Source organism: Atractosteus spatula, chromosome 21 (genome assembly GCF_055471065.1).
Source record: "Atractosteus spatula isolate fAtrSpa1 chromosome 21, fAtrSpa1.hap1, whole genome shotgun sequence".
NCBI classification, from domain to species: Eukaryota; Metazoa; Chordata; class Actinopteri; order Semionotiformes; family Lepisosteidae; genus Atractosteus; species Atractosteus spatula.
This window is the reverse complement of record NC_142726.1, coordinates 17,863,986-17,882,662: the sequence shown is the minus strand read 5'-3', so window position 1 is coordinate 17,882,662 and position 18,677 is coordinate 17,863,986. Positions and strand designations below refer to the sequence as shown.

Here is an 18,677-nt window from a genome sequence, read left to right as displayed (position 1 = left end):
AAGCACTTGATTACTCTTCAGCCAGTATTTCTGGGCTGCTACACATTCATTGACATCTTTTATCAGTACTGTATGCTGTTCTAAAAGTACTGTAACACTAATATCTGTACTTCCAGTGAAGCAGATACCAACCACCCTGATGGAACATTGTATATTGCTAAGAAAATCAGCATCGAAATAACTGACATCACTGTAACCCTCTTCAAGTAAAAATGTTTGCATGTGAAATGCAAATTTTAAGTACAGCAAACACTTTTGTGTGTGAGAAAAGTAAAATTATTTATGAACAGTACAGTTTAATTCTAAATTTATTTTACTTTATTTAACCATTCAAGCTTAACATTTGTAGGGATTTTCATAAAACTCAGCAGCTATTTTCAGTAGAGTTTTAATCCATTCCAAACATCTGACAACATTAACAAATTGGAGCTTCAATTAACAAGTTTTTCCATTCAGTTTTGTGTATATATGTACATGTGTACATCTAAGGTTCATGAGGTTGTGAGGCTTTCTGGCTATTAAACATTTTTCCTTCTCTATTTTAGAAAAATTATACAACTCTCAAGGACCAGAGCTGAGGAGGTCCCTCTTCTCTCTGAAGCAGTTATTTCAGGTAAGAAAATGAGTTCTATAAAACCATTCTCTTCTGTATAAAATGTCTCTAACAAGCTATCATCCTGGAATTTGGTTATCTACATTTCACACTCCATACAGCTCTATAACATAGATTTAGATACCCACCAAGATATGCAAGATATATAATTATAAGCTTCTCTCTTTTTTTTAATGTCTCAATTTTCTTTTATTAACCTACAGTATGAAGTGAAGTGACATATGATCAATTAATTGATCATTTAATGCACCCTAGCTTTTTTCATAAACTGACCTATCAGAATGATTTAATCATGCCGGGTGTTATATCTGAGGTGGGTTGTGGTACAGCTTCTGAATAGAAAAACCTTAATGATAGAGAAATTTGTCACTCACAAATTCTGAACATTTTAGTTATACCCCCTCTTAAAAATGCTCAGGATATGTAACATTTAACATTCAGTACAAAATTATAAATTAATGGATAAAATCCTTAGCAATGAATAATTTGCTAATAATTTGTTAAAGTTAATACTTTCTAATAGCTCTACACAACAAAATAAATGTATCGCTTTATTTTGGGGCCCTCTTGTTGGTACTAGTGACGGGCTGTCTCGTTCCTGTGCATTGTGGTGTTTGTGTGCGGTAATCTTTTGGATAAATCTGTGTCCGTGGTACTCCTATCCTGGAGTCCTTGCACTGGCTTCCAGTCAAATTCCGCGTAGACTTTAAAATCCTCATGCTCACCTATAAGGCTTTACATGGCTTGGCACCTCAATACCTGTCTGAACTTTTATCGCCCTACTCCCCACCTCGCAACCTCCGCTCTTCAAATTCTGCCCTCCTTACTGTCCCCCAAGCCCGTCTACATTGTATGGGCGACAGGGCCTTCTCCTGCTATGCCCCCAAGCTCTGGAACTCTTTGCCTAAGGATATTAGAGAGTCACCTTCTCTAAACTCCTTCAAATCCAGACTTCTTCTTCTTCAGAAAAGCCTTTACTTAACTGGTTCCATTCTTCACCCCTCTGCTCTTCTTAATACCACCTTCCACGGTCTCCTCTATTGTTATTGTTGTATTGTTGTAATTATAATTGTGTCCTATCTTGTGAAATCTTCTTATTTATTGTTGTAGTCTTCTTATTTATTGTTATTGTCATCCTGTAAAGCGCTTTGAGAAGCCACCTTTAAAGGCGCTATATAAAATAAAGTTTATTATTATTATTATTATTATTATTATTATTACATCTAAAGCAACTCTGCTCAGTGGAGGTGAAAGCTTTGATACGAAATACGAAATTTTCATCTTTGGTTTGATTTTGAGAAAGGGACTTCTTTAAAGGCAAACAAAAGTGTTGATTTCGAACATCTTAAACTGTACCACAATAATCCTCAATACTGTTTTGTTCTATCAAAGTACTGATAATAAGTTAATGAAGATACTGTTGAGTTCTACTGTAACTACCAATCGTATGCCAATAGTGTTTTCTCTTCCTATTGAATAATGTCCTTTGATTTAACAATGTTTTGTAGTGCTGCCTCAACTGACTTGACCTTTGTTGTAATAACCTCAGATGGCTACAGAAGGCATAAATTAAAAAGTAATTCTATGCTGCAAATGTCTCACTGTAGTCAACATTGAGACTGGTTTTGTCAGCCTTGGCAGGGAGGGTGAATAGCAGCAAATAGTACAGCCTTGCAGGTGTGGGCTTTTGAGAACAGTGCCAACAGGAAGGGCTGCTTCTCGTGCTCAGCTGAGCCCTGGTTGGAAACTATGAAACACATTTATGCTTGTCTGCGGATATTGTTGTCTGGAATGCTTTCTGATGTCATACGAAAAACAAAACAAAACAAAATGTTTTTCAAACACTAATGACTGTCTCTCTAGGATGACAAAGACTTGGTCCCAGAGTTTGTCAGCTCTGAGGGCTTAACCTGCTTCATTAAAGTTGGTACTGAGGCAGACCACAACTACCAAAACTACATTCTGAGAGGTATGGGCTTCCAAGGACTCTGTGCAGGTGTGGGACAATCCAGGACATTGTCCCTGGAGAATAAACTGATTTTTTTGTTATATTATTTCAATATGCCCTTGTTAGTATAAATAAGGGAACATCTTGAGATAAAGCCTGTGCTTTGTTTTCTCTATGTGCTTTACAGAGGAAACTGATCCATAGTGGAAATGTGTTGCTTATCATACAAATCCCACACATTTATTGAAGCATTTACAATAAATAGAGTGTAATCCTTGATTAAAAGATTGTTGGTCATTAAGTAAAAAAAGCTGCTGATTAATAAGTCTTCAACAGACTAAATAAAATAAGCCTTTTTATGTATCTTATGTATTTTTAAGTATCTTTTGTGTCTCAACAGCTCTCAGTCAGATAATGCTCTTCGTTGATGGAATGAATGGAATTATAAACCATAATGAAACTGTCCAGTGGCTTTACACACTTACGGGTAGCGTGGTGAGTATACTGAACCACTGACCATGCACAGTGGCACTAAAGTGACTGCATACACAGTTTCATCCCCTGAAATCAGAAGGGAATCGAGTGGAATGACATTAGAGCTGTGCAGGGGTACACCTATATTAAAAATGAAAAACTAGGACAATGGTGGCAGTGAATGAGGGTTTGTACTGGGTCATGTTATGATTGTGATATATTGTGATTTCCTGGTAGATACATAGAAGATGGCAATGTAGTTTCATGTTTTACTTATGTTTTGCTTTTGATTGAAAGTAATCTGATGGATAACAAAAACAACTATTTTTGTTGTTCTTTGATACCCTACAGTGTGCCAACATTTATTAAGACTACGCTATTCATTTGTACAGAGGGGGTCCCTTGGCTGTGCAAATAATGTTTTAGAAATTGCCAAAGTCTGTCTATTTTTAGCTTGGCACTAAGTTGATGTGGTTTGTGTTGAGTGTTTAATGACCCCTGCTGGAAAGCGAGTGTTATTGTCTTTCCATTTATACTGGAAGTCTTGAAAACACTGGAATATTCAGATATTGCTCTATTTCTCTCTTTTATCAGTCTCGCCTGGTGGTGAAAACTGCTCTCAAGCTTCTGATTGTATTTGTGGAATACAAAGAGTCCAATGCCCAGCTTTTCATTCAGGCTGTCAATACTGCAGACAGTAGTAGAGGTAAGCCCCACTCAATGCTGTGTGATACCAGCTGGTAGACGATCAGCCAAACAGAAATCCTTCTCTTAGGGTCTTTCATGTTGGGAAAATACTTTAGATTTAAAATATTCTGAATCCTATAATGTATGGTTTTGACGTTACCTAAAAAATGTTGCTGTATAAGGACTATACAGCTATGCTATGCTGGCAGTTGAAGAAGGCTATGTCCCCAGATCCTCACTAACTTTTACAGATGCACTACAGAAAGCATACTGACAGGTTACATCACTGTGTGGTATTGCAACTGCAGTATTGCTGACTGCAAAACTCTATAGCGGGTGGTGAAAACTGCCCAGTCCATTACTGGGGTTGCTCTCCCATCCATCCAGGACATTTACAGTATGACAGATGGTGCTTGAGGAAAGCTCTAAGCATCATCAAAGACCTCCCACACCCCAGCTACAGACTGTTTGACCCTCTACAATCTGGAAAATGGTACCGGAGCATCTGGGCCCGGACTGCCAGACTCGGTGATAGTTTTTACCCTCGCACTATCAAACTATTAAACTCCCAGCCTCTCTCATCCACGATCTGAACACTTGCTGTGCCTTCTCTCTTTATCAAAACTCAAACACAAATTGAAATCTACCTCTACCTCACGTCAAGAAGTTCACTCCCCATAATTTTCAATCCTTTATTTCAATCTGTTGATGTACAGAATGATTTTGCACAACTGATGTTGGTTTGCACATTACCTGTTTCCTGTTGTTGTTTTGCACATTGCCTGTTGTCTCTGTCTTTCTTTCTTATAATAATAATAATAATAATAATAATTGCTTACACTTATATAGCTCTTTTCTGGACACTCCACTCAAAGCGCTCTACAGCTAATGGGGACTCCCCTCAACCACCACCAATGTGCAGCATCCACCTGGATGATGCGACAGCAGCCAGAGTGCGCCAGAACGCTCCCCACACATCAGCTATTAGTGGGGAGGAGAACAGAGTAATGAAGCCGATTCGTATATGGGGATTATTAGGAGGCCATAATTGGTAAGGGCCAATGGGAAACTCTTTTCGAGAAACACCCTGGGATTTTTAATGACCACAGAGAGTCAGGACCTCGGTTTTACGTCTCATCCGAAGGACGGCGCCTGTTTGCAGTATAGTGTCCCCGTCACTACACTGGGGCATTAGGACCCATATGGGCCACAGGGTGAGCACCCCCTGCTGGCCCCACTAACACCTCTTCCAGCAGCAACCTTAGTTTTTCCCAGGAGGTCTCCTATCCAGGTACTGACCAGGCTCACACCTGCTTAGCTTCAGTGGGTTGCCAGTTGTGAGTTGCAGGGTGATATGGCTGCACAATATCGGTGATATGGTTATACAGTTGTATTGTTGTTTTTTGTACTACTTACCGTCTGAGAGCTAGCTAAATAGCATTTCGTTATACCATATGCCTGTGTATGAGTATAATGACAATAAACTTGAACTTGAGTGATGAAAAATTACAACATTCAGTAAATTTAAGAGGTATTTTCAGCCTAGGATTGGGTTATATATCGTGTTTATTTTTTATTATGTTTGTGAAGGAGAAAGGAGTTTTATTTTAATAGTATATTTAAAGTGCATTTTATAAGAACTTCATATAATGACTTTCTATACACATTTAGTCTTTTCAATTCAATTAAATTTATTTTTAAATAGCACTTTTTACAACAAGGTTGCCCCAAGGCGCTTAACAATGCAGGTAACCATAGATTTTGTGAATACAGAACAGAAGACAACGGAGGAGAGGAACCAAAAAGTCCTTAGTAAGGAGAAAAAAAACCTCTAGGGGTCCAAGGTCAACTGGCTGCCCAACCCCTTTGGGCATGCTAACATTATAGAATTTAAAAAAAAAGGAAATAATGAATGAGGGTATTAATCCATCCATCCATCATGTCTTCTGCATGTCAGTACTCTATGCAGATCTCTGTAGACCAGCAAAATCCTCCTAAATGATAGCTATATCCACGATGCCCCTCTTGGATCAATGGTGGTGATGCAGCATCCAACTGACATGTGGGGAGGAGAATAGGATAGTTTGGTCAGAACAGGTGTATCTACCTGGCGGGCCAACATAGAGACACACAATGGCATGTACAGCAGCACCAGCAGCCCTGGGTACAGCAGGCTATAATCCAAGGTGTGAGTAGGCTAGGCTAAAGTAATAGGTCTTCAGTCGGGATTTGAATACTGAGATTGACCCTGCATCCCGAATATGGGGTGGGAGACTGTTCCATAAGCTAGGGGGCGCTGTAACTAAAGGCTTTGCTGCCAACTGGTTTTTTATTAGTTCAGGTGCCTGACCTCTGAGAGCCTAGTAAGTACAATGATTTTGAAGTCTGCCCTGTACCTGACAGGAAGCCAGTGAAGAGAGCTAAGTATGGGTGTTACAGTATATGGTCGTACTTTCTGCTCCTAGTAACAATTCTAGCTGCTGCATTCTGAATTCTCTGTAAGGTGTTGAAAGAGTGGTGGGTGCTCCCTGATAGTAGGGCATTGCAGTAGTTTAACCTGCTGTATACAAGAGTATGTATTCATTTCTCTGTGTCTTGAATGGAGAGAAACAGCCTTAGTTTTAAAATATTTCTGTATAACTGTAGGAAGCATGTTTTCAATACTGTTTTAAGTGCTGAAGTTATAGTAATCCTATCAGTATTGTTGCCTCCAAACAACAGAACCAACAGAGTTGAGTAAAAGTTTTCACACATCCAAGTCTTTATATCATTAATGCAATTAACTAAAGTGATAATAGAAGAATTGTCACTAGGTGTAAACGCAATGTATATTTGAGTGTCATCAGCATATGAATGAAAGTTAATATTATGTTTTCGTATTATCCTACCTAGCGGCAGCATGTAGAGAGAACAATATTGGTCCCAGCACTGATCCCTGTGGTACCCCAAATTGAACTGGTGACATTGACGAAGCAGTACATTTATTAGATATTTGAACATAATGGAAACGATTAGTTAAATATAATAGAAGTAAACCACTTAAGGACGGTTCCACATAAGCCAACTTCAAACTCAAGCCTGTGTAACAAAACAGAGTGGTCAACCGTGTCAAAGGCAGCACTAAGATCTAGAAGCACAAACACTGTTGCATTCCCCACGTCAGTAGCTAACAGAATATCATTTACAACGAGTTTCAGTGCTGTGGCCTGGGCGGAAACCAGACTGGAATTTCTCAAGTATATTATTTGAGTCCAGATACAATTTGAAGTTGGGCCACAACTATTCTCTCAATAATTTTAGATAGAAATGGGACGTTTGAGACAGGCCTGTAGTTGTTCAGAACCTGTGGATCCAAATTTGGCTTCTTCTAACAACCTAACAACCGCTACCTTAAATTGATCAGATACAATGCCTGATGCAAGGGACATGTTCATCATACTAATTATAGTTCCTGCCAGTACTTTGAGGGAATCTTTGACTTGCTTAGTGGGGATGGGATCTGGTGGATAGGTGGTTGACTTTTTCTTAATAATTAATTTCTTGAGTTCTTGTTCATTAACTAATTGAAAAACACTAAAGAGGTGCTCATATTGTTTCTGTACCAGACTGCGGCTTATTTGATTGTGTTTGAAGTCTGATGGTGTTAATTTTATTGTTAAAGACGTTCATGAAATTGTCACTACTGAAGTTAGATGGTGCTATAGAAGTGATCTTATTTGTAAGATTAGCTATTGTCTTAAATAGGTAGTGAGGGTTATTTTTATTGCTTTCTATAAATTCAGATTAGTAAGCTGAATGAGCTCTATATACTGTAGGGCTTTCTTATATTGTTGCAGGCTATCAGTCCATGCCGACTTGAATACTTGCAAACCAGTAGACCTCCATTTTGCACTCTACTTTGCGGCACTCCTGTTTAAGGGATCATGTGTGATCTTTATACCATGGAGAGTGTCTAGTGGTTTTGACTACCTTAGTCTTTAATGGGGCAATTTCATCAACGGCCTGTCTGACCACTGTATTATAGTTATGTGTGACTTTGTGAACATTATTACTGGAGATGAAGCTAGCATTGTTCATATCCACATAATGCATTCCTTTTTTATGCATACAGTAAGCACAGAGAATTCCTTCCAATAAATTAAAATGGATTTCCGCTACCAGGCAGAAATGTTGTTCTTGTTGAACAGCTGCACACCTCACTTAATCTAATATCTGTTTGTGCATGCACAGTTTTAAGTATCTGAACAACTTGATTATTTTAACTCAAATGTATGTACAGTTAATACCACTTCCCTAACTGTTTTGTTGGAGATCTTGCATATGAAGTGTATGATGTTTTGATGCTTATTTTAACAGAATTGTATTTTTGAGATTGCTTCTATCACCATTTTAAAATCTATATACACTAAAATCTTAAAACTCTTTGTGTTTTAAGACATGTTATTCTGGAACTTGAAATCCAAGAGCAAGTTGGGGTATTTGGGGCGGAGTGGTGGCTCTGTGGTTCAGGATCTGCGCCTGTGGCTGGAAGGTTGCTGGTTCAAATCCCGCAGCTGGCAGAGGAATCCTACTCCATTGGGCTCCTGAGCAAGGCCCTTAACCCCAACTGCTCCAGGGGCACTGTATAAATGGCTGACCCTGCACTCTGACCCCAAGCTTTTCTCCCTATTTGTGTGTCTGTGTGTCTCATGGAGAGCAAGCTGGGGTATGCGAAAAGACAGTTCCTAATGCAAGAAATTGTAAAGGGTTAATAAAGTGATTTTACATACAACAACAACAAGATGAATTCCTAATGCAAGAAATTGTATATGGCTAATAAAGTGATCTTATCTTATTCTGTACCTCACTTGATATAAGATCATATGTGTTTTCCAGATGCCAAGCCTTGGTCCTACTTGATGGAGATCTTGGAGGAGAAGAATGGAGCAGACAGCGAGCTTCTTGTGTTCACCATGTCCCTCATCAACAAGGTACTCTCTCAGTGTTTAGTTTTTGTTGTTGTCTTTACAAGAGGGCAAACAACACACATTTTCTCCTGTCAAGAAATCCTGCAATTAAAAACACTTGTTTACTGTATTGATGAATGCGGTGCAGTGATGTAAGCTTCTTCCCAGTGATTTCCTGGTCCACAGATTGGCCTGACTCCTTACTTTCCATCCACTGTTTTTTAAATGTTTTAACCAGGGTTTGGATAGTGTCACTTACTGTCACTTTTACTATTACTTTTAATAAAACAGTTTATTATAAGCATGGTACTGTAATTGATCTTACAATGCATAAATGTACGTTTTCATCAGTGGTTATAGGATAGGTTTTTGAAAATTTTAATGTTTAACCAGTTTTTCCAGCTTTACAAAAATCATGTATAGTTTTAAGTTAGACAATGATCAACGTAGTTCTACCTCCGCAAATGACTCTACACAACTCTTATTATCCTCTCCTGTGGTCTTGTGTTTAGATCTTAGCAGCCCTCCCAGATCAAGACTCTTTCTATGATGTTACGGACTGTCTGGAACAGCAGGGCATGGAGAGCATCATGCAGAAGCACATCAACAGCAAAGGCACAGACCCAGACTTAAAAAACCAATTTGCTATATATGAGGTAGGACTTCATTTGTTCAGAAATCAGTGTCTGCTCTAATGTGACTGTTATACTTTTACAACCAACTGAGTTACTGAGGTTTTAGACAGTGTACATACATAATTATGTGTATGATAATGTACAGTTTAATTGGCACTATTCCATACACACTATTTGCCATAATCCTATAAGATATTTTTGTAAATGAAGTTGGCAGATTTTGTAACAGATCTCATTCTTTTATTCATGAGGGCTGATTGGCATTAATGTTGTTGATTTTGCATTAAAACTGATGTCAGCAGTTTTTTACAAATAATGTTTAGACACCTGAATTCCTCTGCTAGTTGATGTCTGTTTCAAGGTTATTTATCATACTTTAATTTTATGAAGTATATGGAATGGTAGTCTGTTCTCTTGTATGATTAGATGAATGGAAAAGAGATTTCCTTGGTTGTTGGTGTCAGGTTATTCACTATGGGTAAGTCAGCGGTTTGCTGTGTGACCATGGCCATGAGTCAGAGCAGGGTACTGTGCATCACCATGGTGATGAGTCGGAAAAGTTTGCTTTGTCACCATGGTGATGCATCACAGCAGTTTGTTCAGACACAAATAAGCTCTTTATAATAATGTCTAATATATTTTAGTTTGTCATTTTAGAGCACTGTACAGTATGTATGTGATCATATAGTAACTGAAGCACGCATTACTGTGTGGTACACTGATACATGAAAGAGTGCTGTTTTTTTAGGAACGTCCTTTCTCAGAGTGTCAATATTGCAGAGACATTATTATTTTCCATTGATTCATTATTTTAAGCCATCCTTTTTGTGTAGTTAATGTTTATTTTCTTTTTGGTGAACAACTGACTTGTTAGGCAGAGTCTCCTGAATTCAAAGTGTCTACAAACTGATGTGCTGGTCTGAACGTGTGTGTGTTCTGGGTGCTCAGAATGCCCTGCGGTATGAGGACGGCGAGCTGGATGAAGCTTCTCCACACATACGCAAGGACCGGCGGAAACTGGCCCCAAGTGCGGAGGAGGGCCGGAAGAGCCGAAGGGCATCTGGCCAGAACTTGCCGGAGCTGTTGGCAGCTCCCAGCAGCCCCACCTCCTCTGATTTTTGCAGCCCAGCCACCAAGAGGCCAAGCCCTGACCAGACAGGCGTCCTGATTGTGCCTCCGTCCTTCAAACACCTCAAGCACACACCCACCACAGAGGGGACCCACAGCCCTAACAGTGCATTAGACTCTGAATCCCAGATCTTTTCCCCTGTGCTGTGCCCAGTGTCTGGCAATGGGGTTGCAGCATCTTCCCCAGACACAGAACTGCTGAGTCCACACCCTGGCCCGTAAGTACTTGCACTTCAACGCTGCATTCACTGCAGAATAGTCCTCTTCTTTAATCACAGAAAGGCCAAAAGTATGCAATGGTGTTTAATTCTTAGTTATATAGTTTTATTAATATATTTACTTTTTTTCACTTAAGCAAAATGTTTTCTCAGAGTATTCCAAAAGGCTTTTGTCATTTTTATTTTAATAGCTGAAGCAGTGGAACAAATTACATTTTCCTTCCTCAAACTTTTACACAATGGCATGAAGATCTAGAATAGCTGTCACTTCTTGTCAGATATTTTTTGGCATTTTAAAGCTGAAATTTCCAACACTAAATAGACCACTTTCATGCCATTAAAACTTATGAAGTCAAGTTATAAAAGAGTATATTACATACATCTCTTTGTGTATTATTTCATAGATCTCTAAGGTACTTCATTCTTTGATTGTTCTACTGCTGTTTGTCTTCTGTGTTTTTTACTGTTGATATAGATATTCGTCAATGAGCAGGAAAAAAAGACATTTCAGAACAATGTGAAGAAAGCACTAAGAAGTCCTAGGAATATTCTTCCCTTTTAAAATTGAAAGTTGATTTATCTTCAACTATTTAAATATATTAATTTTGGAAAATATTTTTGATGAAGGACACTTTCTCAGTTTCCTGAATCTGCTGAACTGGGATACTGAGCTTAAAGAATGACCCAGGATAGAACTGAACCCTCTGAGATGGCATTTTCAGAAAAAAAGCAGAGAGAGGAAGAGTGTGTGTAGTAATGTCTGATTTCAAGGAGTACTCTTTGAATGAGCACTTAAGTTAGTTGGCAAAATTGATTTCCTCGATGTGTACTACTTAAAAACATTTACTGTAGCTGATTATGGTTCACACATTTTTTTTTAATTATAAGCGTTACTAATTTAACATTGAATTGCAGGGTTGAGCATATTTGCACAAAGTTTGCACTTTGTAAGATGTTTATTGGCTCAGTGTGTGAGAAAGTACAGTGGACTCCGGAATTTTTGGCACCTCTTGATAAATATAAAGAAAAAAAGCGGTATAAAACCAATGATGAGTTCATTAAGCAATGAAATATATTTCCAACATAAGGAATGAATTATCCTGAATTAATAATTCAATAGAATAAACCAAGAGGAAAAATCTATTACATTATAATAGATTATATTTCCTCAAATTAAAAGAAACAATTATTGGCACACCTGTTTTTAGTACTTGGTGGAGCCTCCCTTGGCAAGGATAATGGCAGTAAGTCTTTTCCTGTAATGCTTTATCAGGTTGTTGAACACATTGGGAGGGATCCTAGACCATTCCTCAATGCACCTGTGGATTTTGTGTGCCATGCTCACCATCCTTCTCACTGTGCGTGGGGACAAGATGGTGTTGAATTTTTTAATTATTGCTCTGACAGCTGATATTGTTATTTTTAAGGTTTTACTTATTTCATGTACCCAATATTTGCTTTGTAAAGATCAGCAGTGGTCTGACTAATTTCTGTTGTTAGTTTTTTGACCTTCCCCATGCTGATGGATGACAAAAGGTTTTTCTGTTTGTGTTTAATCATTTTTAAACCCTAGGGAAACAGGAAGTTGCTAAATTAGGTAATAGAACCCATATCTCCCTGCAATTCACAACTGGTAGCCTACAGAAGCTAAGCAGGTGTGAGTTTGATCAGTACCTGGATGCGAGACCTCCTGGGAAAAACTGAGGTTGTTGCTGGAAGAGGTGTTAGTGGGGCCAGCTGGGGGTGCTCACCCTGCAGTGTGTGTGGGTCCTAATGCCCTAGTATAGTGACGGGGGATGCTATACTGTAAAAAGGCTCTGTCTCGAAAAGATTTGAGGTGTTACCCCAGCGTCCTAGTCAAAATCCCCATTGTCCATTACCAGGCATGGCCTCCTAATAATCCCCATCTATGAATTGGCTCCATCACTCTGCTCTCCTCCCCACTGAGAGCTGGTGTGTGGGGAGCGTTCTGGCGCACTATGGCTGCCGTTGCATTATCCAGGTAGGGCTACACACTGGTGGTGGTGGAGGGGAGTCTCCATTACCTGTAAAGCGCTTTGAGTGGAGTGTCCAGAAAAGCACTATATAAGTGTAAGCGATTATTATTATTATTAATTGTTGAGGTACACAAATTAGTTCCCTAAGACAAAATTGAACTCAAACAAGTATAAATATATTATGATTTCAGATGTTTGATTGTCTTTGAATGGATATTGAAGGGTGCCAATAACTTAGGCACATATGTTTTTTTTAGGTAAAACAGCATTACTTGTTTACAACAAGTAACTTGTTTGAACAGTGAAATTAAAAAGATTTAGAAAAAAGGGACAAGTATTCCCCTAACACATGAGTATTAAATATGTCATGATCTATGTGGTTTATTTTATTATAACTTTTCTTTATATTTACCAAGGGGTGCCAAGTCCTCTGTAGGATAATTGCAGGTGTTTGTAATCTAAACCATGTTCCTGTTGAGATCAGAGTAAGGTTCTGGGCTGTGTAAGCTTTTAATACAATATGTCCTCACTTTGCTCTGAAAAGTATTTACTTTGAAAATCTTTTTCTGCACATTACACTTGGACAGAATGTTAATATTTTATCAGTATCTCTGCCTCTGTCATATTTATATTTTTTTTGGTTTGATAAAGGAGTGTGCTGAATTATTTTTTTGCTACTGATTTACATAGCAGTAGCATTACAGGAGTCACTAAGTTCAGTCTCTAGGTTTATTGACAAGACTACTTTCACTAAGTGTTTGGTAATGTTTTCAATGCCTGGAACAACAGAAGCCCTTGTATTTCTGCCTGTGACTAATATGACTAATGTTGATATTCTGCTGAACACCCAAAATGCTCACTAAGGCACAAAAGTATACATCAAAGACTGTGGGCAGGCAGAACCACTGCTGTGAGCACGTATGAGAGAAACAAATCAAGAAGGACAAGGGTATTTTATGTCATTTTCCATATGTGGTAAAAATCTGTCTACAGTTGCATTTGTTTTATTGCATAAAAATCGGCTGTGTACACAGCTGGACCAAAGGTTTTAATGTCAGTGAATTACTGTATAAAGTCCAATAATACAATACAAAATTGTTAAATATGTTTAATTTACTATTAAAATATCATTGCATAATTTATTTATTACATAATTTATAAGACTGAAGTAGAACTGTAGTACAGTATATTAAACTTCACATCACATTCTGGAGGAATATTTCAAGTAAATCTCATTGCAACGCTTTTTTAAAAAGTAAACATTTTCTTACTTAATAAACGTACAGTATACGCTGTTTGTACAGTTTGTACAAAGAAATTTGTGCATCATATGTTGCATAGTTGTATTTAACTGAGCATTACAAAGAGCTACAATTTGTAAATGTAACTCTTAGTAGATTGTCCTCAAATTTTAGGTGATCCACTTCTTAATGACGGTGAATAAGGGTCTTACTAGTCATGTTCTATGTAACGCTGTGTACTTTAAAGCCGTGGTCCCTGAGGCATTAGTGTTTCCATGAGTAAGTTAGTGAAGCTCCTTTGGACTCTGCTTCAGTTGGGATCAAAAACCAAGGGCTTGTTTTTAGTGACTCAGCAGGGAAAGTTACTGATGCTTAGTTTAGATCTTAGTCTTGCATGACTAAAAGTGTCTGCTGTTTAACGTAGTTTGCTTTACTCAGCTAGAATGCTTTTAGTCGTATATGAAGTCAAGTGCTGCCCTTGGGCTGAGATGAGCGGCATACAGTTGAGGTATAATCTACCTCATTGTGTAAGGTTAGAGTCTCAGTGGTGAGTCTGTCTTCATCTAGAAATCAGTGTGTCATGCACAGTGCAATTTCCCAGATGTTTCCTATGGCTTATAATGACATTAGGGGTAAGAATAGGTGTCTTCATGTAGAGATAAACTCAACACTGCTCTATACTCCTCTGCATAGTGTGGAAAATGCTATTAGAGTTCTACAGTATCTCTGCCCAGGGGCCCTTCTTTACTGTTTTTGCTACGTTTCTGGGGATTTTCTTTTATGCAGAAACAGTCATTCTGACTGTCATGTTAAAATCTTATACAACTCTTGGATCCTTAGTTCTTCAGCCCACCCACAGTATCATAAACTATATAACGTAAATGGATGAAACTTACAAAGTGTTTTTCCACTAACTTCTTTTTCAAATACTTTGTAGCACTTTAAAAGATATGTCTGAGTGGTTTTATTTCAAATTTGTTTAATGGAAAATAAGCCTTGAAAAATGAATTACTGTGCTAAATGAGTCTGTGTAGCACTTGTCCTAAGTAATTTACATATCACTGTAGCACATTTTTGTATAAATCGTGTTAAACTTCTCCATGTCCCCTTGATCAATGTCTAAACTGGCAAAAGGGGCTCAAGTTAATCTTAGAGTAAAACACAATTCCAGTTACATTCCGGCCCAGTTTTTGGGAGACCAGTCGCTTGCAGAGGAAGTCAAATGTCTTCAGTGTGACTGTCAGTGTGCCTGTTATATGAAGCCCACCAATGCTGTTATTTGACATGTTAGGTCAGTGTGATATTTTACCCTTTTTATATACTTGTGTGCTTTCATCAAATTTTGTATTTTTTTATTCATTCAAAATTGGTATATTAATTTATTTTACTTATTATTTATAGTTGAGATGCCAAATTATTTGAACCTGGATATTCTATATATTATAAGATTGAAACAATTCTGACTCATAATTATGAAAGTGCAGATTTATCTGTGTGTTTGCCTCTTGGACTAGTACATACCTTTCTAAGAATAGCTTGCGAAAATTAAAACATTTTATTCTTTTGACAGACCTGTGGTATTCCATTAGGAAAAGTTTTTCTTGGAAGCCTCACTTTATTCTCTATGTAAACTGACAAAAATGTCTCCAAAACGGTTGTGCACATGTGTCCGAGTTGTCCAGAATCTGGGCTCCAGCAGTCAAAACATATTTCTGCTCATTTTCTGTAGTGTGGGCTGGCATCAACAGTATCAACAAAAAACAAAAGCAACCATAAAATAATTCAAATTCAAATGACCAAAAATGAAAAACACTGCATAATTTCTTTATTTGGCCTTGAATCTCTGCCTGTTGCTTTGCTTGCTTTTTGTTGTTCTCTGCTTTGTGATTTTACACCTGAATATTCAGGAATGGATTAAAGATAGCTTGTTGTAGTCTATAACTGAATTCAATGCCTTGTTCTATTCAGGCCACCTTATAATAGTGCTGGATCTTCACTTAGATTATAGATCTGAGGTCCTCTATAGTTCTATCGGAAAGTGCTCTGATGCTTATATCTACCAATGAAGGTTTTATGTTCCATAATCTGCCATTTCTGGTAACAATGCTATCCTTGTGTACTTCTTGTTTTAGGTTTCCTTATTCCTGGGTCTGGGTGTATTTCTAACCTTATTTTTACAGTCGTGGACTAAAGGGTGTTGAATTCTCCTATTTGCTAACTTTCTCTCACTAACAGCCATCCCCCTTCACTGACATCACTGCTTTATCATGCAGATCATTTTTTCACACTCCTGGTCCTTTCACTAGGGGGCGCTCTTTCGTCAGTCATTATGTGTCACCTGTGGGAATTTCTAGAAGGTCAAAGTTTTCTAGCAGTGGGTCCATAGCAGAAGAGCCTTCTCCATCATCCTCAAGGTGTGTATGGATGTCTTTCCATCTCCATTCCCTTGTAATGTCAACTGAGTGAGCTTCTCATTTCTATTAGGAGTACACAAGGGTAAAACAAGGTACATGAATAAAATCTTGTAATGAGAAAATTTACTTAAGCCCGGCCTTTAGCAAGAAGACTTACATTTGTTAAATAATTAAATATGCCTAAAAGAGGACTTGGGATATGGGGTCCTTATGTAATGTTAGATGTCCCTTTTGTGAGCAAGCTACTGGAGTTGCAGAAGCAGACCATAGGAACAGACACATTTGGACACTTCCCAGTTTGGTGTAAAGGTTGTTATTTGACAAGTTTAAACTATTGCATTTACTTCAGTTTCCATTTGTAATTGTAGCAGTGTGTTTGAAATAACCTTGCTGAATGTTAGATGTTTGGAAAAACACTAATTTTCCATTATGTAAATCAGGACAAAGAATTTAAAGATTATAGTGAAGCATAGAAGACAATTTGAGAGAGAAACTGATTAATGTTGCTACCACAATATATTTTTTAACATATAAGATTGTAAGATCGGTTCTTTTAGACCGTTAGGAGGATTTTGTTTGGATTTTGTAGTGAAAGACCTATTTTAACATTATCATAATATTAACAAATAACATTTAAGATTAACATATAAGAAGAACTATAATTGAGTTATACTCACTGTATGAGCAGAACTGTTTCGGTCCTTTTCGAAGACTAGAAGTGTCATCAGTGTCGTATAAGTATTGATATATACTTTATTCATGGTTGTGTTCAGGTTTTCCAGGTTTCAGTAAACCAAAGCATTGTTTCCTCTCAGAGGAAATTAACCAGATTGCCATTGTAAAACTTCAATAAGAGACTAAATTATGGTATTACTTTTGGATAAGACACTCTTTTCTGAAGAGTCCTTACTGTATGTGCAAATGACTTGTAATTCTGGACAGCTGAGCTGGCACAGGATGGCACTGGGGTGTTTTGGCACTGTACATGTAGGAATTGCTAGGAAAACTTCAGCAAAAGCCTGATCGCTTCCTTGTCCCAGAGTGCTTCCTAGTCTCCTGTTGTCAGAACTCATGTAATCCTTCTAATTGTGCAAATCTGTACATAGATTTGCAATCAAACTGATGTAATTATCTCCATGTTCATGTGGCAGAACATCTGTGAAATGTAATACATACTGTATGAATGCATAGATGAATGCTTTGATTTGGAGCATTTGTAAGCTATAATTTTTATTTTTTTCTATAAAAATGCTTGAATATATTTACATTTGTAAAGGAGATTGGTAAATGACAGATTTGAAATTTGTCCTTTTATTTTCTTTAAAAAGTTGTCTGAGCTAATCGTGTTCCATGCTGAGTCTGGCAGCTGTTTGGCACTGGCAGTGAAAGACAGCCTGTGTGTTTTAGTAACAACAAATGGGTCAGAGGAGAGCAGAGCTGGTGGAGAGAGCTGACAGGAAACGGTTTTGTCTGGAGACTTTTAAGGACTCTGGATGGAGATTTCCGCAGATTTTTGTTAGACTTGTACTCCGTCACTGTGTTGGCTCAAGCTGAGGTTTTATACCGTTTTCAGCATCGCTCCTGCAAACTCATCTGTCCCTGAGAACAAGTCCCAGGCTATCCCAGAGAAGGAGAACCGAAGTGAAGGCAGAGGATTTTTCAAGTAAGTAGTTGAATCTCTGATGCCTGTCAGGTGCAATTCTACTGCATTGTTAAGTTTTTTTTATTCTACTAATGTGTAGTACATATTTTGACACTCAATATATGGCTAAAATAAAAATCTTAATTTCTTTACTTGTTTTAATTAGACGTTTCATTGATATATGTACTGTATTTGATTTGATCTTAACAATTGCCAAGTGGTTTACAGGGAAAATGGATTTTCAGCAGTGCCTGCAGTTTCCAATTTTAGTACCTCTGTTTCACCACTGATGTGAAACCGAGGTTGTATATTAACACCTAATACTGTATATTAGATGTTGTATATTAACAAAATAATTTCTATTTTGGTCTGACACCTTTAATGTGTGTCTGTTCTTTGGTGCTTCTCATCTTTGCTTTGTCTTACAAATGTCCTGGACATCTGTTTTATTTACATTTTCTTCTTTCTTTCTTTTCCCTTATAATGTTTGGCTCAAATCCTAATCTCTTTCCTTGCTGTTCTGCAATCCAACATTCCTGTCTGCTTCAAACCCCTTTCCTTTTACAGACTACATGGAACTGACTCTGTTTGGTAAGTAGTAACAGCACGGCCAAGGAATGTAGTTTTGTAAGGTATTATTACTTTGAAATAATCTGAAACTTTGTAATTGAAAGAGACATGAAAGAGTTTGCTCATAGAGTGCTAAAATGTAATTAGCTTGTAAAGCTGTAAAA

General features: G+C 37.8%; 1 protein-coding gene across 3 annotated transcripts in view; it reads left to right on the top strand.

The window, feature by feature from the left end:
- The window catches only part of fhod1 (formin homology 2 domain containing 1), a 45,062-nt gene that overhangs the window by 13,205 nt on the left and 13,180 nt on the right, over window positions 1–18,677 (top strand). The window contains exons 4-13 of one of the 3 annotated variants that reach the window (XM_088938741.1): window positions 546–613; window positions 2,477–2,582; window positions 2,962–3,056; window positions 3,630–3,741; window positions 8,598–8,692; window positions 9,181–9,324; window positions 10,252–10,649; window positions 16,194–16,301; window positions 17,875–17,964; window positions 18,511–18,534. In XM_088938741.1, coding sequence (XP_088794867.1) covers window positions 546–613; window positions 2,477–2,582; window positions 2,962–3,056; window positions 3,630–3,741; window positions 8,598–8,692; window positions 9,181–9,324; window positions 10,252–10,649; window positions 16,194–16,301; window positions 17,875–17,964; window positions 18,511–18,534 — 1,240 coding nt within the window. The remainder of the gene's footprint in view (window positions 1–545; window positions 614–2,476; window positions 2,583–2,961; window positions 3,057–3,629; window positions 3,742–8,597; window positions 8,693–9,180; window positions 9,325–10,251; window positions 10,650–16,193; window positions 16,302–17,874; window positions 17,965–18,510; window positions 18,535–18,677) is intronic. The other 2 variants (XM_088938743.1, XM_088938742.1) reach the window with 2 other exon arrangements.